The sequence below is a fragment of the Uranotaenia lowii genome, chromosome 3 (genome assembly GCF_029784155.1).
Source record: "Uranotaenia lowii strain MFRU-FL chromosome 3, ASM2978415v1, whole genome shotgun sequence".
In the NCBI taxonomy this organism is placed as follows: Eukaryota; Metazoa; Arthropoda; class Insecta; order Diptera; family Culicidae; genus Uranotaenia; species Uranotaenia lowii.
The window spans coordinates 215639753-215665909 of NC_073693.1; the positions used below are offsets into that span (position 1 = coordinate 215639753).

General features: G+C 37.1%; 2 protein-coding genes across 2 annotated transcripts; one reads left to right on the plus strand and one right to left on the minus strand.

The window, feature by feature from the left end:
• The first annotated feature begins 1788 nt into the window (after window positions 1-1788).
• Window positions 1789-11982, plus strand: LOC129757413 (general odorant-binding protein 84a). The gene is made up of 3 exons (XM_055754626.1): window positions 1789-2188; window positions 11557-11686; window positions 11765-11982. Exons 1-3 carry the CDS (start codon window positions 1919-1921, stop codon window positions 11854-11856), a joined length of 492 nt encoding a protein of 163 aa, XP_055610601.1. The 5' UTR covers window positions 1789-1918; the 3' UTR covers window positions 11857-11982.
• A 390-nt stretch (window positions 11983-12372) lies between these two features.
• LOC129757412 (cytochrome P450 4c21-like) lies at window positions 12373-25221 on the minus strand. Its single transcript, XM_055754624.1, has 5 exons — window positions 24764-25221; window positions 24441-24696; window positions 13375-13501; window positions 13060-13266; window positions 12373-12998 (listed from the first exon to the last, which is right to left on the minus strand). Exons 1-5 carry the CDS (start codon window positions 25116-25118, stop codon window positions 12417-12419), a joined length of 1527 nt encoding a protein of 508 aa, XP_055610599.1. The 5' UTR covers window positions 25119-25221; the 3' UTR covers window positions 12373-12416.
• Window positions 25222-26157: the final 936 nt, after the last annotated feature.

Consider the following 26157-nt stretch of genomic DNA (forward strand, 5'->3'; position numbering starts at 1 on the left):
AATAGTGTATTCTTTTCCGTTGGTTCTCCTTGTGGTAGATAGATCCTGAAAAAGGATTACTATGAACAGACATAACAAAATCAAATGGAAAAATGAGTGTTTGTGGTTTTATCGACGCACACTATGATACTGCGGCAAATATTGTGATGAACTGTGGCAATTCAACACACTGCTATATGCGCAGCATTCGTTGGTCGATGATTGGCCGGCCGTTGATTGCATGTAGTGGTATGTTAGGAGAACCAACGGAAAAGAATACACTATTACAGGTATCAGGAAAGGATGAAAAAGACTTTAATCCAGGTCAGTTTGTAAACGAGTTTTGATTCGAAGTGACGTGTTTCTGCAAATGGGAAATTACGGTATTGACTCTTGAATCGAGACTACGACACTCCTAGCATACCACTACATGCAATCAACGGCCGGCCAATCATCGACCAACGAATGCTGCGCATATAGCAGTGTGTTGAATTGCCACAGTTCATCACAATATTTGCCGCAGTATCATAGTGTGCGTCGATAAAACCACAAACACCCATTTTTCCATTTGATTTTGTTATGTCTGTTCATAGTAATCCTTTTTCAGGATCTATCTACCACAATGATTTCAAAGGTTGCTTTTAAAGGCGTTTAAAAAAATCCCATATTTTCATAGTTTTTACAATAAAAAGTTATTTTATTGACAGAATATGAGTAGAAGATAGAAATACGAAGCTCATGTTGCAATGTATTCGGGTGTTCAGCTTATGTATTCCGCATACTCGGTCATTTCCCTTAGCAGGTGCATTTTCCCCCGAAATACCCTACAAGGAGGAGTGCCTGAAAAACGTTTTTTCCGTACATTAGGTCTCACAAAGGACCAGTAAATTTTCTGCCAAATTTGGCAAGCTGCCACTAAGCAAAGAGGTAGTACTGTAACAGTGGTATTGGGACAACGAGTGTATTTTGTCGAAAAGGACATCAACCCACCCAACTGCCCTCAATTCCGTACTATCAAAAAAATTTGGGCAATTGTCAAGCAGAAGATGAAGAAGAATGGTAGGAAGACTCGGGATGCAACAGAGACGAAGACATTGTGGATTAAAATGGCCACTGAGGTCTGCGAATTGGGTGTCCAAACTATGATGAGTGGTACTCGACGAAAAGTTCGAAATTTCATCAAAACAACATCGGAATAATTTTTTCATTATTTTTGCTTCAAAGTGCTACATTTTAAGTACAAAACAGATCTATCAGATCAGATCAGATAAGGCGTCCAGATCTATCGTGATCCATGCTTTACAATTAATATTTTATGTAATATCGTCTTGAAATTACCATCCTTATCACGTATTAAAAAATAAAAGCAAAACGAAGTTCATACGGGATCAGCAATAGCTATAGTTATAGTTATCATATAAAACTAAACAGTCTTTTCTATTTTGCAATAAACGCTCTATCTGACCAGTATATGATGAGATCGTGATTGACGTCCGGTTCCATAGCCAGACCAAACTGTCAACGGTCATCGAACGAATTACATTTCCCGGAACTAGCTGATGACAAATTTTCGCTTCATTTTCCCTTCCTCTGCGTGTCTACGATGTTTAAAGTGAGGAAAGAATGGAGAGCAAAAATAACGTGAGTCTCGTTGGACTTCCTATATTATGTGAAAAACAATTTTCTTCCAATCTAAGTCCATCGTATGCCGGACGGTATTTTGGTTTGAAATTGGACCACGTGCCCTTTTGACAAAGGGGTAGCCCGTCCGGTATAAAGTTTCACTGGAAATTGAACTGAGCTTCAGTTGTCTGGAGACACCTAATTTGATTATCTCGCTTCAAAGCTACCGCGACGACGACGTGAACGGAAAAAAATATTAGACGGAAAAGCTTGTTTTAAAATTGTTCGTTCCCAAGAGTGTTTGTTGGCGGTCGCGATGAGCATTCCCTCGGCACGGTTGATCTTGTTGCTGGGATACGTGGCTATTTTGGCCGCTTCCGGTTGCAGCATGAACAACAACGATGACGCCGATCTGAAGGAGTCTTTGCTCGCGGATCCGTCCGAGATGAGCAATCGCGAGGCCAAAGATGTCAGCTTCGAGGATATTCATGCCGAGTGTAACAAAACTTTCATCATCCAGATGGATTACCTGAAGGAGCTGAACGATACCGGAAGTTACCCGGATGAAACCGACAAGACCCCGATGGTAGGAATTGTTGTGATGGGTAGCAAGTTGCTTAAATTTTGGCACTTTGTAAGAGTGATTTTGGAATGAATACCTTGGGATATTCGTTTTTACCGCTTTTCATATGCCCTGAGAAGTAACCGAATCGCGCTTATGAATGTTTACTGGTAACTGGATACTGGAATTATTTATTGTGACAATTTTTCAAAAAATGTCTGGAGTTGACTAAATGATTATTTCGGTTAATATTGATTATGGAGTTTCCTTAATGATTTTTGTCCCAAATATTAATTTAGAAACAAAACGTGAATTTTATTGTGGCTAAAACATTACATTCTAAGTTTTTTTTGGCCAGCTCTCAAGATCCTGAGGAACTTCGACTAAACTAGCCACTAATAAATAGCTTAAATAAATAAATACCTATAAATGTTTAACTTCATCAACACGTCCTTAACTTCTTCGTGCTCGTGAAACAATTTTCATGAAAATCGTATTAAAATTATTCGATTTGTGTCCCATTTTAAGCTCATTTTGTATATGGGCCCCCTTTTATAAAAAATGAAATTTTCGAAACTATACAAACCATGTCTGACCGATAAACCCACGGATACCGAATTTCACTTCATATTGACCGTTATATTGACCGTTCGTTTATACGAGATGGTGTTACAAAGAAGACACCTCCATTTTTGTTCGATTTCGGCAACATCCAAGCAAAAACCGTTCGTTCTTAGCAACATCCAAAAAATACGGTTTTTTTTCTCACTTTTTTAATTTTTATTTTCATTTCAAATTACATGTAATCAAAATTTATGTAAAACGTAATATTAGCATGAAATTTTTCAATTCGGCTTAATTTTAATAGTTTTAAACAGTGAAAAAATAAATTTTTCCATGTTTTACTGCTTAAAACTGATATAATTGAGCCAAATTGAAAAATTTTATGCTAATATAAGGTTTTACATCAATTTTGACTAATTTGAAATGAAAATCAAAAATAAAAAAAGTTTCAAAAAAAAACCATTCGGTTTCGGCAACATTCGATTTTGGCAACATAAAATTTACGGGCGTGTTGCCAAAATCGAACGGGGTCTGTATATAAGATTTCTGTCTCTTCGGTTTATCATTCATGAATACCGAAATTATACGTTTAAGGCTCGGTTAAATTGACCACTCTTACCTTGTTCTATAAAAATTTATAAAACGATAATAAGTTAAGAACTGTGAGCAGGCCCATGCGAAGGATTCGTCGAAATTCAAATTGAGCTAGAAAATATTAACAATATAACCATGGAAATTGATTCCTAAAACCATTTTCTCTCGTCTATTTTTTTCTACAGTGAGCGAAATAAGAATAGCACCACTATGTGTTTTGCTTGTAAAAATATGAATGATTGAAAATTACGAAAATTTTCTTCCACAGTTTGTTCTGAATTACTTAACGGATAAATCAAGCATAAGTTTACTTTTTTTGGACGTAACAATTGGCGTTGAGGACCAAAAATGTGAAAAAAGGGTGCGAAATAAGAATAGCACCACTTGAGTTTTTCAACAAAATCAAGATTATTTTTAAAAATTTATTGTGTAAAAGTGAATAATAATGCTTCTACGAATTATTTGAATAGATAACTGCATTTTAAGGAGTTTTCCAGAATTCCAAAGGTTTTCATAGGTATTAAAAGGGGGTCTAAGAGATGCCCCTCTAGCGTTAAGGAATTTGATATTTGAGCTGTAATTGTTTTCCAAACTACTCACTTTCTTCATTAAAATAACGTGAAATGATGAAACAAACATTCGGGATTAATTTTGAATCAGAAAAAATAGGTTGGAAATAAAAAAAACTTTGATTTTGTTCAGTGAACCACACTTTTTTCCAGTTTCACGTCGTAGATGGCAGCACTATCTTGCAGTTAAAACCAAATTTAGTCTCAATATTGATTTTCCAGGTTTATTTAGGCCCATATTCATCATTTTGAGGTATTTTTGTATCACAGTTTTGTGGAAGTTTCACGCTGCCGAAAGCTTTTCCGGATTTGCAAAAGAATCACCAGCACAAAAATGTACAACTTAATTTAATATGTTCATTGACACGTGCGGCGAGATGAAACGCTAGGTAGAAGAATTTGTAAAGGCATGAAGAATAGGCGGATAGGCAAGCATCAGATGAGCTTCGTAGGATAAAGTTTGGATAGGTGTTGAAACTGTAAGTCTAGGGCATTTTTATTGGAAAGCATGAAAGTGTGGTGGTACGCCTTTGCCGTACAACAGACTACTCTGTATAGGAAGCGTGATCGACTTTTGATCAACACATTCCTAAACACAGCAGGCCAGTTGGACTGTGTACTGTCAATACACAGTCAGGCCTTTACAAATTCTTCTACCTAGCGTTTCATCTCGCCGCACGTGTCAATGAACATATTAAATTAATAAATTTATCGGCGATTAAAACTTATCATCAAAAATGTACAACCGCCAAAATTCCTGCTCATCTCAACTTCCGATTCAATTGCAAATAATACCAAGAATACTGCTAGCCGTCTGGTCCATCAAGTTCCATCGCAAAGTATAACTTTATTCTGATAATCGGTCCAAAAAATTCACTTTTAGTGACCTTTATGCAGTTCTAATTTTTTTGGATTTAGTGATCTTAGAATTTCCAAAGCGTTCACAAGGTACATGTATTTATTTTTTGACCAAAATCATCCAGCACTCTTTAATTAATCCCGGATATTCAAAAAAGGGCATGAATTCGGTTAAATAACAAGAAAGTGCTGCCATCTATGACTTAAAACTAGAGAAATAGTGTTTGACTATTAAAAAACATTAGTATTTTTTGAATTCCAACCTGCTTTTTGGATTTAAACTCAGCCTCAAATTTATGTTTCACCATTTTGCATCATACTTATGAATGTTAATGATGGAATAAAGAAGTTTGATAAAGTTTTATAGCTCAAATATCAAAATCCTTAACGCTAAAGGCGCATCTCTTAAAACCCCCTTTTAATTCCTTTGAAAACCTTTGGAATTCTGGAAAACTCTTTAAAATGCAGTTATCTATTCAAATAATTCGTAGAAGCATTATTATTCACTTTTACACAGTAAATTTTTAAAAATAATCTTGATTTTGTTGAAAAACTCAAGTGGTGCTATTCTTATTTCGCACCCTTTTTTCACATTTTTGGTCCTCAAAGCCAATTGCTACGTCCAAAAAAAGTAAACTTATGCTTGATTTATCCGTTAAGTAATTCAGAACAAACTGTGGAAGAAAATTTTTGCAATTTTCAATCATTCATATTTTTACAAGCAAAACTCATAGTGGTGCTATTCTTATTTCGCTCACTGTATTAGGTATCTATTTTCTATATTATCTTTTATATCAGGAGTGAGCAACCTTTTGAACCAACTGCAACGGGCGAATTTAAATTTGAAATCTTGTCGGCGTGCCGCACTTAAAATAACATTTTGTTTTAAATTAGCAGAGCTTCTCGTCATTTTTTTTATAACTACATATCTAATCTGGAAAAGAAAAGATAAAACGAATTCACGTGTTAAATAACAGAAATTCAATACGACTTTATTAAAACCCGATATTGAAAAGGTACATCACTAAATCTTTGTCATTTTGAAATTCTCTCAAGATTTCAATAGTACTTGGCGAATATTCGTTCTAACTACATTCCAGTTAAAACCGAGCCAATTATTCGTCATCACTTCAATTTCAAAAGCTTCTGGAGCTTGGTACTGTAAAACGGGGTAACATTGATCACCGGGATAGCTTTGATCAACATGAAATTTTTCCACATAATCATCAATAACTTAGTCTAAAGGTAAATTATCCTAAAACTTTTTTCTTCATTTAAAAACCTACATGTTGAGTTTAAAATTGGAAAAAACTTGGTTTGTTTTTGAAAATTCCAAATGAAAGTTAAAATGTAATTTCAAAATCATGAAATATCTATTTTTTCGAAGGCTCGCAAACAAACACGCTTCCTGATGAAATCAAAGCGTTAAGAAACAGCAGGTTCATTTATGTGACAGTTCAACTTATTTCTTTAGTAAATATGTAGTTTTTGTGTATTTTGAGGTAAATTTTCGAAAAAAATAGGAAAAATAGGGACGTTTTCCAAGAGTAAGCCAGTCTAGAACAATGGGCTAGAAAACCTATCAAATGGTAAAAATTGAAGGAAAAAATTAAAGGGGGCCTAAAGAATTGAATGAAGGCCGAATTTCTTTTTTTTAAGTTAAAATTTTATAAGTAATGTTATAAAATTTAGTCCCTTAATTTATGTTGCATCATAGCCCATCATTCGATTTTTATTGTTGTTCGGCCTTAACACACGAACTGCCTTAGTTTATCAATTACTAGCTGACCCGGTGTGCTTTGCTACACCCTCCAAAAATTATTGAAATTTGTGGTACCTGATTATTTAACTTTTCGTCACGTGACACTTATTTCACCTATTCGTTCTCGTATTATTATACAAATTGTGAGAGTGACCCCCTCCTACATTCCTTCATCCCTAATGGAAGGAAGGAGGGTCTCATAACATCAGAAAAACCCTTCTCCTATACGAATACGATCCCATGTCATATATGGCTTCATTCTCGATAAGTTCTCGAGTTATAAAAAAAAATAGGTGACCCTCTCCCCAATTTCTCCCCTCTGGCAGGAGAAAGGGGGTCTCAAACCATCGAAGAAACATTGCCCGTGCACAAATATGCTCCCATGCAAATAAGGTTCCATTTTCTCGATTAATTATCGAAAAATAAAAATAAAAATGTTTGAGTGACCCTCTCCCACTTTATATCGTTCCACTGAATGAATGAAGGGTGCTATGCTAAACTACCGGAAAAAAAACCTTTCTCGTGATCGAATACCCTCTCATGCCAAATTTGGTTTCGTTTGCTGGGTAAGTTCCCGAGTGATGTAAAAAATTGTATGTGAGCAGTCTCCTCCCTTTAAATTTTCCTACATAAGAACGGAGGGTTCTGAAAATATCATAGAAACATTTCTCGTAATCAAATACCTTCCCACGCTAAGTTTTGTTCCATTTGCTTGATTAGTTTTCCAGCTATGCTGAAAGTTGTAAATGAGGCCCCTCCACACTTTGTATCTGCTTACTGGAAGAAGTGATGTGTACCAAATATTCATAGAACTATTTATCGTACCCAAATAACCTTCCTAGTCAAATTTAGCTCCATTTGCTTGAAAAGTTTTCAAGTTAGGTAATAAATAAGGGTTTAAAGGCCTCCCCCCTCCTTCCTGCATTTCCAATGTAAGGAGGTAGGGTTCTGAAATAATCATGAAACCATTTCTCGTATTCCACTACCCTCCCATGCCAAATTTTGTTCCATTAGCTAGATTAGTTCTCCAGTTAAACGAAAAATTATAAGATAGGCCAATGCCCCCTTCATATCGCCCCACTGGATAGATGGAGGGGTACCAAATATACTTATAAACATTCCTTGTACCCAAGAACCCACCCATACCAAGTTTGGTATGATTTGCTTAATCAGTTCTAGAGCTATGAAGACTTATTACTATTATTTGAGAGACACCCTACCCCCTTCCTGTTAGAGGGAGGGGTCTCAAACCATAATAGGAACCTTCCCCGGCCCCCAATACCCCCACCTGCCAAGTTTCACGCAAATCGGCTTAGTAGTTTCCGAGTCTATGGGGAATAGACAGTCAGACAGACAGACAGAAATTCATTTTTATATATATAGATTTGCATTTGTAAATATTATGAAGGTTTTTTGTATCCTTCATAATCAAGAAAACTCGTTAAAACTGTCAAAATAGAGACTGATCAATGTTACTCTCAAGCATCAAATTCTAAACAAAAACGAAATCGATTTTTAAATCAAATTTAAAGTGGTCTAATAAATTTCTACAACCATGTTTTACGTTCATAGGAATCCATTTCTGAATTTAAGAATATGAAACATGCTACATTCCCTTAAACAGAAAAAATAATTGAGAAATATTGAAAAAAAATTATCAATCATACCCCGTTTTACGGTAACCAAGAGTGTGAAAAATATATTATTCAAAGAAATTAGAGTGTTGGATGACGAATCGCTGATTTAGTTACTGTGATTTTTGTTTCCACAATGCCAATATTTTTTCATACAAACGGTAAACAAACCCGTTTTTTTAATTGGATTTCTGTATTGGATCATTGCATTGAGATGTTGGGCAAGATCGTCGAAATCACAGAAAAATTGTCAATTTCATATATTTTTAAACAATTATCTTCAAAATTACATTTTTGATTCTAGAATTTTTATCCAGATTTAAAAAAGTATTATTTTATTAAGATATCATTGGGATAGGATTTCTAATTTTATGACTTTTGTAATGTGGAATGCGAATTATAAGTTAAATAGCTCAATTTATCAAAGTTTGCTATAAATATTCCATTAATTTTCTATAAAAAGCTTTCGTCTATGATTTTTTGGGTCGAACCACAGAATTTCAGATACCTATCTATTATTTTTATCATAAATTAATATCAATACTGATGTTATGAAATTGCTTTGGTACATCTTTGTATTTGAAAATAATCACATTTTCGTAGGTGATGGAAAGAATTAAAGAAACATAAGCTATCAAAGAACGAAAGAACATAAGCCGTAAATATCATGAATTTTTCGAAAAAGATACAACGGCTCACCGGCAGGACTTGAACCTGCAATCTCCGCTTCAGTACAACGGCGCGTTTGCCAATTTCACCACGGTGAACGTGATGAAACCGGCGAACACGAGCAATCGAGCTCTGCCGATCAACTGCTGGACCTTCTATCGAAACACCATGTATATCCCGCATGTGATCTTTCCCGCTATTGATCTCTCGTGTTTCTCTAACCCCACCCATCGACTCGGGATTTAGGGAGTTCTGTAAATTTTTCGACACCCCACGATCGCCAGATCACGCTCCACTTGGTCTAAACATCTCGCTCGTTGCGCTTCCGTTCGTCTTGTTCCTATCGGATTCGTAGCGAACATCTTTTTTTTCAGGACAGTCGTCCGGCATTCTCGCAACATGTCCCACCCAGCGTATCCGGCCAGGCTCCACCACCTTCTGTATACTGGGTTCGCCGTATCCTTCGCCTCCACACTCCGTCCTCCTGTACGCCGCCAAAGATGGTTCTTAACACTCGTCGCTCGAATACTCCGAGTGTACGCAGGTCCTCCTCGAGCAATACCCATGTCTCGTGCCCGTAGAGAACAACCGGTCTGATGAGCGTCATAAACATCTTACAGGCTAAGTCTTCTCGACCGCAGTTGCTTATGTAGTCCATAGTAGGCACGACTTTCGCTGATAATTCGCTGCCGAATCACATAGCACTGCGTTCCATCCATCGTCGCTTTGATCAGTCTGATCAGCTTCCAGGAACAGCCGTTCTCGTCCATGATTTTCCATAGCTCGTTAAGGTCGATCGTGTGGTATGCGGGTTTGAAGTCGATTAATAGATGGTGTGTAGGGACTCGGTGTTCACGGCATTTTTGGAGGATTTGCCGTAATGTGAATATCTGGTCCGTCGTTGACCGTCCCTCCATGAAGCCAGCCTGATGACTTCCCACGGATCTGTTTGCTTGTGGCGTTAGGCGGCGGAGTAGGATTCGAGACAACACTTTGTAGGCGGCATTGAGGACAGTGATCGCTCGGCAGTTCTCACAGTCCAATTTGTCGCCCTTCTTGTAGATGGGGCATATTACCCCCTCCTTCCACTCCTGCGGTAGCTGTTCTATGTCCCAAGTCCGGACCATTAACCGGTGTAGGCAATCGGCCAACTTGTTCGGGCCCATTTTTATGAGTTCAGCTGTGATGCCATCCTTCCCATCCAATTTGTTTCTATTCAGCTAGCGAATGGCTTTTTTAGCTTCACTCATCGTTGGGAGTGACTCCTCTATGTCGTTGGCTGCGCCAGCGATGTAGCTTTCCCCACCGTATTGATCTCCTGCATGTGCGCCGTTCAGGTGTTCATCGAAGTGCTGGTTCCACGATCACCTCACGATTGTCCGTCAGGATGCCCCCATCCTTATCCCGGCACAATTTGGCTTGCGGCGCGAAGCCTTTGCGGGACGCGTTGAGTTTCTGATAGAACTTTTGTGTTTCTTGGGAATGATGCAGCTACTGCAGCTCCTAGAGCTCCTATTCCTCCAGGCGGCGCTTTTTCTTCTGGAAAATTCGGCCTCGCTGCCTCTTCCGCTGTCGGTGATTTTCCACATTTCGACGGGTGTTTCTTTGCACTACTGCCGCCCTTGCGGCATTCTCTTCGTCCATCACCCTCCTACACTCCTGGTCAAACCAGTCGGAGTTATGACCGTTTTACCCTCAATTCCCCTACAATTTTTCAATTTATTGGGGAAAATAAGCATGTTCGGACTTGAGAATTTTGATTCAAATGAAATCTATCTTGTGTGAATTTTTCCGAGGAGTCGAATAAAGGCTGTTTGAGCCACTGCTCGCAGCGTAAAATGGAGTTATGGCTGTTTTCCTAAATTTTTCAAATAATTGAGAAAAAAAGCATGTTCGAACTTGAAAACTTTGAATCAAATGAGACTTGTTTTGTGTGTTTTTTACGAGGATGCTGCTCATGTGTATAACCCTCATCCGTCCCTGAAATTCTTACCCGTTACACTTTCTGGGGTGTCAATTTGACCAAGTTAGGTTTCTGAAACTATAGGTTTTGTTAAAATCGGTTGAGAAACAAGAGAGGTATAGAGGTTTTAAGCGAGGAGTGTCAAATTGACACTCACTGTCTGATGAGGAAGTTTTTTTCCTGGGCTTTCAGGGTGCGTCTATAAAAAAAAAGTAATGATGCAAAATTAAAGATTTCAAGAATTCAATGAGTGTCCCCGCCAAACTTCCAAAAAAATGAAATTGACACTCAAGAGCGGATTAGGGATAAAGGCCGCCATATATTACAAAAATGGCGTGTGCAAATTCGATGATTCATCGATGACTGGTTGATTCTATGCTCGCCCACACACGTATAAACAGTTTTCGCGCAACACAAACTACAACAGGCGAAAACAGCAACTCAAACAAAAAACACCTCTACCCCGGCTGGGGCTGAGTAAATAGTCTGAAAATTGTACAAACAGTACCATAAACCGTGTCACGGAGGGTTCATCGCATTTGTACACATGTGGTGTAATGTATGGCGAGCTTAAAGTTTTCTTATACTTAGGCATTCATTGAAAAACATAAGTGCTCTCGCATCTCCCCTATTTAGCACTGGATTGCTAATAGTTTTCAAATTGAATCATTTTCACTCTTTCTGAGTTTTTAAAGTTTTATATATAGAGTGCACCCTGATGACTGGCAACAGACCATAAAACAATTCTTAATATGTTTTTCTCCTTTCTTCAAATCCAGTGCTTTATGCGATGCGTCCTCCAGAAGGCAGGAATCGTGACGGAGGACGACAAGGTCAATAAAGATCAGGCGGTTCACCTGGCTTGGGCCAAAAATGGGGATGCAATCGATGATTGCCTGCAAGAGATGAGTAAAATATTCATACCATTGTTTATCGTTGCTGTTGAACTCGAGCACTAATTTACTTTCTTGTTTCTCCTATTTTTAGCCGGAAGTTCTTGTGAACGGTCTTATTTCCTGGCACGTTGCATCGCAACCCGTCAACTGGTGGAGGGAAGAAGCAAGGATAATAAAAAATAAACGATGAGCAGGGTCAACATTATAGAAAAGAACAAAATATTCATAGGTGTAGAATGTGAATCTATTCAAAATAAACGAACTTGAGACATTGCTCTGAATAGTTTGCTATGGGAGGTTTCCTATCAATTTCTTGTTTCAATTTCTATGTCATAATTTAAAAGCATGTGAAAAAACCTCAGGTACTAATTAAAGTTTAAATTTGTGTGAGACATCATTGTGTTTAATCTCAGTTAGATGTTAATTTATCCAAAAAAAGACAAAAACATATTCTGTTCTAATTTAGTATTTCATGAAACCATGAATAGTCTAAATGGTTCGGGTTATATTTTTTACTATGATTATCCATAAGTTTAGTGCGACGAATGCGTCTCCAGAAATTTCTGCTTATGATTGCAATCCGAAAACTAGCGAAAGATGGAAGTAATGATAAAAGTTCAATCAATCGAGTGATATTTATGAAATTAAACGATTTTTTTTAAACTAACATTTGATTTATTCAAAATACAAGAACACGGAACCCAAAGTATGTTTCTTTGTTAGGTGATTTGATAAAAATAATTTCAATTTCGACGTCTCAACTGTAAAGCGTGTGGAAAAGCTAAATTCAGCGAAATTTGATAGTGGTATTTGATGTCATTGTACTTGATTTCAGTCGATAGCTCATAATTTTTCAAAATCAACGACAGCAATATTTTCAGGCTCATCATTGCATATCGATATCCAATGCAACCACGTGGTCCTCCACTGAACGGCATGTGGGCATAGGGATGTCTCGTTTTGGCCTCCTCCCCAAGAAAGCGTTCGGGAACAAAACGCTCCGGATCTTTACCCCAGATGTCCTCTCTTCGATGTAGCGAGAAGAAATTCATGATCAGTATATTTCCTTTCGGTATTCGATGGCCATCCAGCTCAATATCTTTCAAATTTTCACGAGCAATAATAGGAGCGACTGGTATCAATCTCATTGCTTCCTTCAGCACAGCTTCAACGTAAACCAAATCTTTCTGCACATCCATTTCCAACAGAACTTCTGGACACGAAACGACTTCCTGAACTTCCCGATAAGCTTTCTCTTGAACATCCGGATTCATAGCCAGCAGCAAACATGCGTGAGACAGTTGTGTAGCCGATGTTTCGTTGCCCTGTGAATGGAAAAATATATAGGTAATTGCTCCACTCAAACCAACTTCACGTATTACAAACCGCGACGATCATGGTGTAGATATGGTCAGATATTTCTTGATCAGAAAAATTGTAGGCTCCAGCCGTCGTAAGGGGAATTTTCATAAGCTGATCGATGAAAATCTGAGGCCGTTTGAACTCGCCACCATCGTCTTCACCGGAAGCTCCCTTCAAGTTTCCGTTTTCGTCCAGAAGCTTTGCAATTTCCGATCGCTTTTCAGCAATGATCTGAGTATGAAACAAAATATACATCATAAGATTAAATTATTGTCATAAAAAATGTTATTCTTATTTTGAGAAACTATCTGATAAACTCAATAATGAAGGACCCGTTACCTTATCTGTAAATTTATGACAGCTAGCGATGGCTTTCATTTCGTTTCGGTAGAGTTCAGTGAACTGGTAGATGAAGTCGTTGTGCAGCAGAAAGTTGAATATTCGGTTGCCTAACGTGGTAAGTGCCCTAGAAGAACAATAATGTATTAGTACAGTCCATGCATACTTACACTGATAGACAAAAGTATTCTTCACATATTAACTAATCATATTGACTTAAAGTAACTCTAAATAGTTTGTTATATTTACATATTCGTGAATGTATCCTATAGAATATTCCCCATCTGAGAATATGAAATTTTTAATATTTCTGCTTTCGTAACAAGAAAAAAAGGAAAGGACATATTTTACATTTTTTGATTTCGCATATCTACATGATTTTTGCAGAATTTTTATGTAGCGTTTACATGAGCAAATTTCAACTTTTAGGATTGTATGGGAAAATTGAATATTATGCTCTAAAAAATCGAAATCTTGCTTGTTTCTTCTGGGAAACCGAGCTTGTTAATGGTTTTTGTGTAAATTATTGTTTTCAGATAAATTTACTCACCGTTAGCTATGTTTGTCCTTTAAGTAAGAATATTTAAAACTTATCAAATTTCATGGACGGATAGAAAGTTAAAAGAAATAAAATATAGTGGAAATGAGCTAGTACAACTTTATTTAGAAAATTATCATCACACATACCAACTTTTTGGCCCGTGCTTAACAAAAATTTGGTATGTGATGTGATAATGTTTTTTAAAAAAAATTCCATTCGCTTATTTTCATCATCATTCAACTCTTTGTTCCTTAAATTTTCAACATCTTAAAATGTTGTTAATAAAAAGGACATCACTTTTCACCGATAAGACCGATAAACTAATTCCTAACAATCACTAATGAATTCTTTTAACTCTCCAAAACTGTTCGCAAAACATCCGTTTCGGGGAAATTTGACTTGTTATAGATTTCCCATAGACTCAAATTTTGACCGATTAATGATTATATGATATTAGATTTATTGTGTAGGAATTTATTCTAGTTTCTAAATATTTCCAAATGGAGGATCACTTTTTGGCCCGTGCTTAACAAAAATTTGGTATGTGATGTGATAATGTTTTTTAAAAAAAATTCCATTCGCTTATTTTCATCATCATTCAACTCTTTGTTCCTTAAATTTTCAACATCTTAAAATGTTGTTAATAAAAAGGACATCACTTTTCACCGATAAGACCGATAAACTAATTCCTAACAATCACTAATGAATTCTTTTAACTCTCCAAAACTGTTCGCAAAACATCCGTTTCGGGGAAATTTGACTTGTTATAGATTTCCCATAGACTCAAATTTTGACCGATTAATGATTATATGATATTAGATTTATTGTGTAGGAATTTATTCTAGTTTCTAAATATTTCCAAATGGAGTGAATCTGTTTTACCAGGTTGTCTGTATTTGGTTCCGAATGAATAAAGTCTCAAAACCCCATTTTCATTTTAAATAGCTTAGAAATTCTGACAGCGTTGCAGTATTTTAGTGTTTCTTTGATTTATGGAATTGTCCAGAATAAAAAAGAAACAAAAAAGATGCAGATTGTTTTTCATGATATATACAAAACGCATTGTTTATGTATTCTTAAAGCATTTCTAGGGCTTAATTGATCGTTTTATCTAAAAATAGTTTGATTTTTTTTTTCAACTATGTATATGGCAGTATCGAAATATGTTTTGTTGGAGATACGTTTTACAAAAAATTCTCCATTTGGGGTATTGCCTATTTTGTGAAAAGAGCTCGATACTACCATACCTAAATCAGTGGATCCAATTTTTTTATTGATTTAAAATCGGTTGATCTTTAATTTTGCACAGGCCAGTTTATGACCCAGTTAACATTTAAATTACCAAGGCTCAGAAATAGCCAGTCCTCAACGTCAGGGCCGGATTAAGCTATCGGGGGCCCGGGGCAATTTTTCTCGGGGGGCCCCTATAATTCGATTTTTTTTCATATGCTACCCAGAAAATACAAAACCTTTCAAACGTGTTAAAAAACTGGAGATGAGGGCAGTATACTATCTTCAAATAGCCATGTTGTCTGCGTAGAACATAGTTTCTGGTATCTTCAAATAAAAATTGGTAATCAATCACGTGAAAACATTAGGGAAGCGTTTAGAAATTTCTGAGAAATGAAAACTCTGATTTAAGCTGCAAAATGCAAAATTTAATGCTCATTTTTTTTTAAACCCTTATCACCAAAAAAATTTTCTAATTTAAAAAATGACCGGAAAGATTAAGGTTGCCAGATTGCCCGGTTTTATCCGGGTTTGCCCGGATATGCGATATAAAACAACAGTCCAGCCCAGCCCGGTTGTTCGGATTTTATTGAAAAATGCCCGGATTTTGCCCTGATTTTAAATTCACTTTATTTGGAAAATAAAAAAAAAGATTGTGTTGTAATTTTTTGCATTAAGCCACCGAAACAATTTTTTTTGGCAGATTTTGCAAAAATAATCGAGTTTTCGAAGCCTAAAATTTGATTTAAAATCTTTATATGAATTTTGATGAAAAAATTTTTTTTTTGTAATTTTTATCATGATTTTGAATGAGTAGTTTCTGGATTTTTACAAAATTTGCCCGGATATTGCCCGGATTTTTGGATGTCAACTTAGAAATTAAATGCGCGGATTTAACCTGGTTTTTTGAGAAAATTGCCTGGGTTGTCCGGCCCGGATACGTGCTGAAAAATTTTGGCAACCTTAGGATATCATCATTTGTGCTTTTTCGAGAAATATTTGCCTAGTGACAATTAGGAAGTATCATGAAGATTTGAAACATAGAAAACAAAATTTAAAAAAATAAACAAAATAACTAAATCTACATTCCATCGAGATACAGATATAAGAGATTAAGAATTCAAACCTTTAAATCACGTTATATGAACCAAAATTCAATTTTTCAAATCTTAATCAAAACTTCAAATCAAGTTTTTAGAAACAAAATATGAATTAAATTTAAAAAAAAAAAGATAAAAAGTTACGACCAGAGCAAAAGCAGAAATTGCACCAAATGTTAATTTAAATTCTATGTCTTTGAAACACAAAAAAATCTTTTCCTGAGATGTTTTTGAATATGATTCTCATCAGATAAAAATGTTTTATTTATCAAATAGTTATACTAAATGTGACGAAAGTTTCATTCGATGCCCTCAAAGCCAAAGGGGTAGGTATTAGTGCAAAAATGATCAGTTGAAAAAAATTGAAAATAATGATTAAATGTTTAAAACACCCCAAGCAACCAAAAGTCTCATATTTACTTGAATAAAGGCATTGAAAGTTACATATTGGCTGACAAAGAGAATCAACTTCCCAATTCCCTTTAGTGAACTGTATGTACTTATTAATGAACTTGAAAGTTGCAAAAGTGATTATTATGTACGTTGTATGTGACTTGTTTTGCCCAATTCCCATTAGTGAACTAAATGTGCTCATTAACGAACTTGAAAGCTGCAAAAGTGATCTATACGTACGTTATACGGGACTTAAGTCACATAAAGGGCACAAAAGTGCTCAATACGGGATTTGGTAAGTCACATTAAGGGCACAAAAGTGCTCAAACGGGAATAGATAAGTCACAAAAAGTGCATTGATGTGCTTTCAAAATTAAATCACCACTTCGAGTTTTAGTTTCAGTTAGAACAACATCTAGGCGTGGCCTAGTGGTAGCGTGTTCGATTCTCACCACGAAGGTCGGGGTTCGATCCCCAAGCCGGGTAAGTTTTTTTTCAATAAGTAATTTTGTACTTGAGTGACCATTCTGATGCGATATATGTAGGAAATGTAGGAAAGAAGCAATTGAGCAATTTGTCGAGTTTGAAATCCGGCGCGTAGCATCATGGCGGCACCGGTACAGAACACAAGAAATAATCAAGAGAAGGTGATATGAACCGAAGCCAACGGTTCAGTTGAGATAGAGAGAATTTTTTTGCTCATTTTGCGATTTTTGGAAGCTGAATTAAGAGGCCGCTGGAAGCTGAATAGAAGATCATTAAGACTTGTTTTGGAACTTGAAAGTATCAATAAGAACTTGAATTTTGAGCTGCATAGAACGCACTTCATATCAATGATGAGGCTGAGTAAGCGTTTTTGTGCCTGTTTTATGGGACTTTTGGTTGCTTGGGACAGAATCGGTTATCATTGAAAAAATCGGATAAGGAATCCAAATGAGTTTTGTACCTTAAACAAAGCTCCTGAATTTTCAAAATTCAGAAAAACGATGAAACTGAATTTCAGAAACTGAAGAAACCACACAAGACTTGAAAATCTCAATGAATTGAATCTGGAAATAGATAAGATTAAGATCATAGAAATATTCATATTAAGAAAATCACTCAATGATACTAGCAACTCAACTATCAGATCGTTTTTATGATAATTTGAGAATGATCATTTGGAGAATGATATACTGAATCCAGGATTTTCACTTCAGTAGATAATAAAATTTTGGTCGAATCAGTTCAAAATGTTCCAATACAAATTTCAAGTCTAAGACTGAAATTGGGATGGAAATTCAATAAAAAAATACCCTGTACTGTCGATTGGTCCAATTTAAGCAACTTCATTTTTTTATTAAATATTTTATTTTCAAAAAATGTTGAGGAAAAAGGGTTTACCAATGAAAATTTCAATAATAATGATTGAAAGGTGAACAGTTATTATAATACGCGGTGTTAACCCGGATACTGTCCGGGGGTTCTGAAATGTTTATCATAAAGCCAAATTAGCTGCTATTTTAGTGCAGTAAACCATAGCTTGGAAACTTAACGTAACAACAAACATTATTTTTGTGCAAGACGTTTGAATGTAATGAAAATGATGATTTTTCTTTATTTTACGTTAAAAATAAAAATTTGAGGTGTTTTGCCTCATATTTTTCTTAGTATTTTTTTCGAATTCGGTTTTGTCCAAAAGATTTTCATATTCTCAGCTCGCAAAATGTGGGAGAGCTCCTCCACTCCTTATTCTAGGGGGTCCCCTTAACTTTTTCAAGACAAAAACTAATCTAAAGTCTGCTTCATTTAATATTGGAACAAATTCTTTTGCTCATTGTGGCGCTCCTAGTGGACGGATTTGGAAACTTTTTTCACCCACGTGTCGGGAAATTCATTACCTTTCACCATGTATTTATGTCATAACACCAAACGATAGCATTTTGTAAACCCAGCAAACATAACATCGCATTAGAAATGTCAGCTCAACTCGTTAACAATGTTAATGCGAATCGTAATTCCTACCAAACCAAGTAAATGATCGTAAAAATGGTTAGTTAAAGTCTACCGACTCGTATATGATAAAAGTCCGCCATGTTTGCAAATTTGTCTCTCGCGTGCGGGATTCGAATGAGAAAACAACCTTGTTGTTCTCTTTGCGATAAGCAGTGCAACCAGATTTCTAAAAATCAGAGGGTCCATTTGGATAAACTGGCCAATGAGAGAAGCAGCAAATATTGTCGCTGGCAACGGTTTGCATGCATTGAGAGCAAAACTTGCGCTCTCTCGCATACTGTCAGGATGTGCGGTAAAAGGTGTTGTATATCGTCCAATTTTTACAACTCTTATCGCTTAAGCCAGAAGTTAAAAATATGTATGTATATTGCCTCCACTTTAGTACGTGAATGCTGTTTTTTCGAGTTATATAAGATGATTTTATAATGTATATGAAACGTATAGCAAAGTTTATTGAGAAATATACCTACAAAAATGTTTGCTGGGAACAACCGCCATGGAAGCCGAACGGAGAGATCAAATTGTGCACAGTTTTCTTGAAAATCCATTGTTGTCGGCATCGAAGCTAGCTAAACAGCTTAAAATGCCAAGAAATACCGTATGGCGTGTCATCAAGCAGTACAAGGAAACATTGACGACGGCTCGGAAGCCGCATTCGAAGCGTCGGAGTGGAACTGTCGACCGGAAACTGCGTGGGAAAGTCATCAAGGCCGTCAAGAGGAATCCCAATCTTTCAGACCGCGATTTGGCCAATAAGTTCCAGGCCGCTCACAGTACGGTGCGACGAATTCGTCTCCGGGAAGGAATAAGACCATTCCGAGCCAGCAAACAGCCAAATCGGACGCTGAAGCAGAACAATGTGGCCAGAATCCGTGCTCGAAAGCTGTACGACCAAGTGCTGACCAAGTTCGACGGATGTATTCTGATGGACGATGAGACCTACGTGAAGGCGGACTTTGGGCAAATCCCAGGTCAAAAATTTTATTTGGCGACGGCTCGGGGGGATGTACCTGCAAAATTTAAGTTCGTGTTTGCGGATAAATTCGCCCGCAAGTACATGATTTGGCAGGGGATATGCAGTTGTGGACAGAAAACCAAAGTCTTTCTCACTGACAAGACAATGACATCAGAAGTCTACAAAAAAGAGTGCCTACAGAAACGGATTCTGCCGTTTATTCGTGCCCACGACCGTCCAGTAATGTTTTGGCCGAACCTCGCAAGCTGCCATTACAGCAAAACGGTTATGGAATGGTACGCAACGAACGGGTCAGCGTAATACCAAAGGACCTCAACCCCCCAAACTGCCCCCAGTTCCGGCCGATAGAGAAATACTGGGCAATCACGAAGCGGAGGCTTAAGGCAAAGGGAAAATTTGTTAGGAACATGACTCAAATGAAGAACTGGTGGAATCAAATCGCCAAAACGGTGGACGAAAAGGGTGTGCGCCGCCTAATGTGCCGTATTACGGGAAAAGTACGAGAATTTCTTCGAAACAGCAATGAATAATTTTTTTAATTTTTTTTTTATGAAAGAGTAAAGAATTATGAATTCGTTAATAAATGACTGAACTACACGCAATTGTTTGTGTTCCAATATTAAATGAAGCAGACTTTAGATATTGTTTCACGGTTTTATATTTTAAGTTTTCATCCAGATTTTCGAGTTTTGATTTCTTTTCATGGATTTGTAATAGTAAGATTAGAGTAATGTTAAAACTTTTTTTTCCCTCGGGGGGCCCCCCTAAGCCGGGGGGCCCGGGGCAATTGCCCATTTTGTCCGCCCTTTAATCCGGCCTTGCTCAACGTTCAAACTGCTGTAATTTGCCAACCACTGATCTAAATTTATCAAACTTGGCCTGTTTGGGGAAAAAACTGATAAATGAGTAAATAATGTGAAATGTATATTGTGACAAGTTGAAATGAAGGAAAACGGAAAATATATAGTACATATCGTATATGATATATTACCATTGTTTTTTAAAATAAGCGGGTAATGCATAACACCGAAGCTAAATTCGATAAAAAAAATAACTGAGCTGAAATAAGAATGAAAATCGTATATTAAGCGAGTCGTGAGGACAGCTTGATCATGTTCACAATTTCAAGCGAGTTGAGAGGACAGCTTGAAATTGAAAAGCGATGTGAGAGGACAGCCTGAAAGTATCAATACTCTGCAAAAAATTGACATTCATAATGTATGTTTCTTCACACATAAACTTCAGAAATTGTTCAACACATCGATTTAATTAGAGCATATCTACTTTACGCATACATTATATATGAAAATAATACATTTGGCTGACTATTTTAAAATGAGCATGTGAAAGCAGCCCAAAAGTCATCGAACATCTTTTCGATGATATTTTTCGTTTTGTTCTCAAAATGGCGCGAATGCCATATCGAGCAACAACCATTTTTTCCGCGTTTTTCTTCAAGATACGGAGCGAAAAAAGAATGTATCGTCAATTTATCGAACTCAAAATGCTCGAACCTGATTGTTACCTGCAGAAATTCACCCCTTCGAAGGAAGATACACCCGTTTTTCCTGTTTGGTATTCGGTTTATTTCAAGTGGATGGAAAAAGATGATCAAAATGTAGCAGCTTTCAAACGATGCAAATTGTGAAACAGGTACAAGTGCTGCAATGTTAATTTTGTTCCAAATATTACATTCAATCTTTGTCTCAATTTTTTTGGAAAAAATCCAGCTGGTTAGAGCAACGAGTGGTTCCTGGCTCCTTCAAGTTTTAAACACTGCATCGCAAGTTCCGGAACGTGGGGGAAAATTTAGCAGCTCGATTCCTCATGACGAGAAAGTTTGTCTCAATGCACTCTTTGTGAAACAGACCGCTGGAATCAGTTTTTATGCATGTTATTTGCAGCATCTTCAAAATTTGGATTTTTGTTCATGTGATTTCGCGTTTCAATGATATTTTTACTGATTTAAATAGTTTTCGAAAAACATTAGCATTAATTGTGATTTAAAATAAAAAAAAAAAGTACATTATTCAATCAAACTATTGTCGTAATATTTTTCTGTGATTATTTATGATTTTTTATTAAATTGATAAATTAAAAGATAAATTTGGAAGGAATTAACAGAAAATAGGTTAATTAAACTAATATGCCTAATATATAGCCATTGAATGTGAAGAATAATAAATAACATTTGCTACACATTAGCCTGTTATGTGTCACCACAAATAACTTTTTATGTTTTTTTTACTATGTGTGGAATTTTTTGAGTGTAGAAATTTCAAGCGAGTTGAGAGGACGGCCTAAAAGTATCGATAGAAATTTCAATCGAGTTGAGAGGACAGCTTAAAATTGAAAGGCGAGTTGAGAAGACAGCCTGAATGAATCAATAGAAATTTCAAGCTAATTGAGAGTGAAGCTAGAAATCGAAAGGCGAGTTGAGTGGACAGTCTGAACGCATCGATAGAAACTTCAAGCTAATCGAGAGAACAGCTTGCGATAAGATTAAAATTTAAAGCGAGTCGAGAAGACAGCTTGGAACTTATAAAAAAAAAAATTGGCCGAACTTGAATATCTCATCAAATTGAATATCAAGCGAGTTGAGAGGACAGCTTGAAATAAGATTTGATTATGAGTTGAGTTTGACAGTTAACATATAAGGACAATTACAACAGCATATAAATTTTAAAATCAAGCGAATTAAGTAAACAGCTTTAGATAAGATTCAACTATGATGCAAGGCATGTCGAAGGAACGCTTGAAGAAAGCTTGTAATAAACGATCACAAACGTATACATAAAGAAAATAACAGCTCAAATGTGTTATAAAACATTTAAAATGAATTAACAAGATTGCTTTGCATTAACAAACAAAATTCGTAAAGCAGCTTCCCCATTTAAAGAATAAACTGGAGAGTGTGTTGAGAGGACAGCTTTGGTATCTTATCAAATCAATAATCAGGTGGGTTGAGAGAACAGCATGGAAAAAAATAATTGAAAAGAGTTAGGCAAGTCTAAAGGGTGTCCACGATTAAATTACCACACTATGAAATTGCTCTAACTTTTAAACCGTTGGGTAGAATTTAATTAAAATTTTGGTGGATTTAGTTCATAGTGCATTGTTTATATCCTGCAAGTTTTAAAGTCCTGTGATCAAAAGTCGCGGAAATGGAGTCGAAAGAACAACTCGTGCGAGATAAAATCTTGCGCAATCATCACGAGATCTCTCGCATCGTTCCATCGCAAAAACGTTAGGTATCGCAAATTCTACGATATTGCGAGTGATTAAGCGGTTCGAGGAACGATTGACCACCGATCGGAATCCCAGAAGAGAAGAAATGAGTATTCCGTACAACACCAAAAATCACAACCGCGTAGTTCTCGAGGATGAATGACCTTAACGAGTTAAACTCCTATCAAAAAAGAAAAAAAAACAACCGCGTAGTTGGGGCCTTCAACCGAAACCTGAACGCTTCTGTTCAGGATGTGGCTAAGAAGCTGCACCTAAGCCGAATTTTTGACCAGAAGGCCAAAACTAAGGCTGGGCTTCGAACGTTCAAAGTACAAAACGGCCCCTAATCGCGACGAAAAGCAGAAAAAGTCCGCCCATACCCGTGCCATGAAGTTGTACCTCAACATGCTGACGAAAGTTGAATGCTGCATCATGGATGACGAAACATATGTGAAGGCCGCCTTCAAACAGATCCCCGTAACCTGTTTTTCACGGCCAAGGATAAGTTCAGCGTTCCGGAGCATTTCCGCACTCAGATGATGTCCAAATTTGCGAATAAATTGCTGATTTGGCAAGCCATCCGCACGTGCGGGAAGCGAAGTGCACCTTTCGTGACCCAGGACACGATGAACACGCGGGTGTACATGAAAAAGTGCCTCCAGAAGCGGCTACTTCCTCTCATGAAGGCCCACAACGTCCCAACAATCTTCTGGCCGGATTTGGCCGCATGCCACTGCTCCAAGGACGTGCTGCAGTAGTATGCGAACAATAAGGTCAATTTCTTGCCGAAATGTTCAAACCTCCCAACACTCCGGAGCTCCACCCCATTGGGATGTACTGGGAGATTATGAAGCAGCACCTTCTTAAACAACCTAAAGTAGTGAAGACAGTTGAGGAACTGAAGAAAGTATGGGTTTCCATGCAAAAAAAGGTTGATTCACAGGTTGTGCAGAGTCTTATGGCCGGTGTTAAGGCCAAGGTGCGGGCATTTGCGTATGAACAGTAAATAAAATACGAGTAAAATAGTAAAATGAAGTTTACTAGTTATTTTTAATCCCTGATAATGTTATGGCAATCGGAATAAAAATCAAATTTTTTAAATCAATTTTTTGTGTGGCAATTTAATCGTGAACACCCTTTACTATCTTCTTCAGTGAGCGTTTTCGATCAATCGAAAACGCTCAGTGAATAAGTTAGTAAGTTGCTTGCATAGCTAATGAATTTAAGTCATAAGTCATTTTTACAACCTAAAAACAGTTTATGGAATTATTGAAAGGCCTAGCAGACAAAGTATGCCATTTTTAAATACTTTTCGATGGCTTAAGAAAATTAAAAAAAAAAGTAATAACATTTAATATAAGTTATTCTATATGTTATTTTTTATATTTTATTGAAATCTACTTACTGTAACCAACTTGATATTTTTTATCTCATCCAACTGAAAGTGATTTAATAGCTTGAATATATAATAGGTAAGAAGCCATCTTATCAACCTAAATTATAACTAGAAATGTCACTAAATGCTTTGTGTATCATAGAGTTTAAGTTGTTCAAATTGGCGAAATTTAGTGCTAATGTTGTAGAAATAATGCGTTTAACTTACACTTCCAAGCTTTCAATGAACTCTTGACGACCCTCGCGTTCGAGGGCTTTCCCACCGAGTGAAGTTCGACTGATCATTTCCAGGGTACATTCGGAGATGTACTCGAGAATGTTGCAGGTCGATCCGGACTCGGCGTATTTTTCTAGCCGACTGATCAGTTTTCGCGAGCAATCGTTGAAAATTGGCAGGAAACTATGCAAGATTCGGATGTTGAAAGTTGAATTTAACGATTTTCGGTGCCCCTTCCATGTTTCGTCTGGAATTTCGATTATTTAAAGTTAAATATGATGAAAACAGGTTTGTTTTGAAAGCTCAGCTCTTACATCTGGCAGCTAGCAATCCACTAGGAAGTCTAACGACTTTGTACACATCTGGTTTTTCCTGACAATCGGGGTGATTTAAAACTTTTTGAACTAACTCAGGATGTGTCACTCCGATGGCTAACAAAGGGCCAAATTTACATGCAAATATGCGATCATGAGGCCTGAACCACTCATTCAGAACCGTAAACATTTCATTAGGACCTTTCCCTAAAGTAGTCGGTAGATTACCCAAAATCGGATAATTAGGCTCAGCCCGCGCGATTCCTGCGGCAAATTTGAGTTTTTCCTTCCAAAATCGACGTATCAAGATCGTGATGATCGCTAGAAGCAAAACCACCCACAACACACCAACCATGATGAGTCCAGACTTTGAAACATTCGCCTTCAATCAAATCACGATGCCCGGTACTTTGGCACTTTTCCGACCAGATAACCCGTATCAGTCTTTCGTCCGGCGCAGTCGCGGAAAAACTGCTTGGAAGAAGAAAAACGGGCAATTGTATTTTCCTGCTCGAGTAAGTTGGTAGCTCCTCCACTTGAAAAGTTCGATCGTTCGTTCGATTTACTAGCAGTCGTCGTCGTCGTCGCCCACGCACTCGCCATGGAAGGGCCATACGCGATCAACATGGGCGTAAGCATGATTTGCGGCAGCACGATTTAGGCAGCTTATAAAAGGGCGCAATTAAGTTCAAAAAATTGTAAAATTCTATTTAAAGGGTGTCCACGATGAAATTGCCACACACAAAATTGATTCGCAAAATTCGAGTTTCTTCCGATTGCCATCAAATTTTCTAAGAATTGAAAAAAAAAAATTATCAACTTCATTCTGCCAGTTTACTCGTATTTTATTTACAGTCCATGAGCAAATGCCCGCACCTTAGCCTTAAATCCGGCCGTAAGATTCTATACAACCTGTGAATAAACCGTTTTTTGCTTTTAAACCCATACTTTCTTCAGTTCCTTGACTGTCTTCACTACTTTAGGTCGTTTAAGAAGGTGCAGCTTCTTAATAGCCTAGTACCTCCTGATGGGGCGGAGCTCCTGAGTGTTGGAAGGGTTGAACATTTTCGGCACGAAATTGACCTTATTGTCCGCATACCACTTCAGCATGTCCTTGGAGTTATGGCACGACGCCAAATCCGGCCAGAATCAGCCGCTTCCGGAGGCACTCTTTCATGTACAAGTGTCCGTTCATCGTGTCCTGGGTCACTAAAGGTGCACTCCGCTTCCCGCACGCGCAGATGACTTGCTAAACCGGGAATTTAATCGCAAATTTGGGCATCTTCTAAGTGCGGACACGCTCCGGATCGCTGAACTTATCCTTGGCCATGAAAAACAGGTTGCGGGGATCTGTTTGAAATCAACCTTCACATATGTTTCGTTGTCCATGATGC

Bases quoted from the DNA above. Each gene is read 5' to 3' on its own strand.
- LOC129757412 (XM_055754624.1), bottom strand. From the start codon at position 25,118: ATGGTTGGTGTGTTGTGGGTGGTTTTGCTTCTAGCGATCATCACGATC. The intron at 24,697-24,763 runs GTAAGAGCTGAG...TCGAAATTCCAG, and splicing joins TGGATTGCTAGCTGCCAGAT to ACGAAACATGGAAGGGGCAC. The intron at 12,999-13,059 runs GTTTGTAATACG...TTCCATTCACAG, and splicing joins TCTACACCATGATCGTCGCG to GGCAACGAAACATCGGCTAC.
- LOC129757413 (XM_055754626.1), top strand. From the start codon at position 1,919: ATGAGCATTCCCTCGGCACGGTTGATCTTGTTGCTGGGATACGTGGCT. The intron at 2,189-11,556 runs GTAGGAATTGTT...CTTCAAATCCAG, and splicing joins AAACCGACAAGACCCCGATG to TGCTTTATGCGATGCGTCCT. The intron at 11,687-11,764 runs GTAAAATATTCA...TCCTATTTTTAG, and splicing joins TGATTGCCTGCAAGAGATGA to CCGGAAGTTCTTGTGAACGG.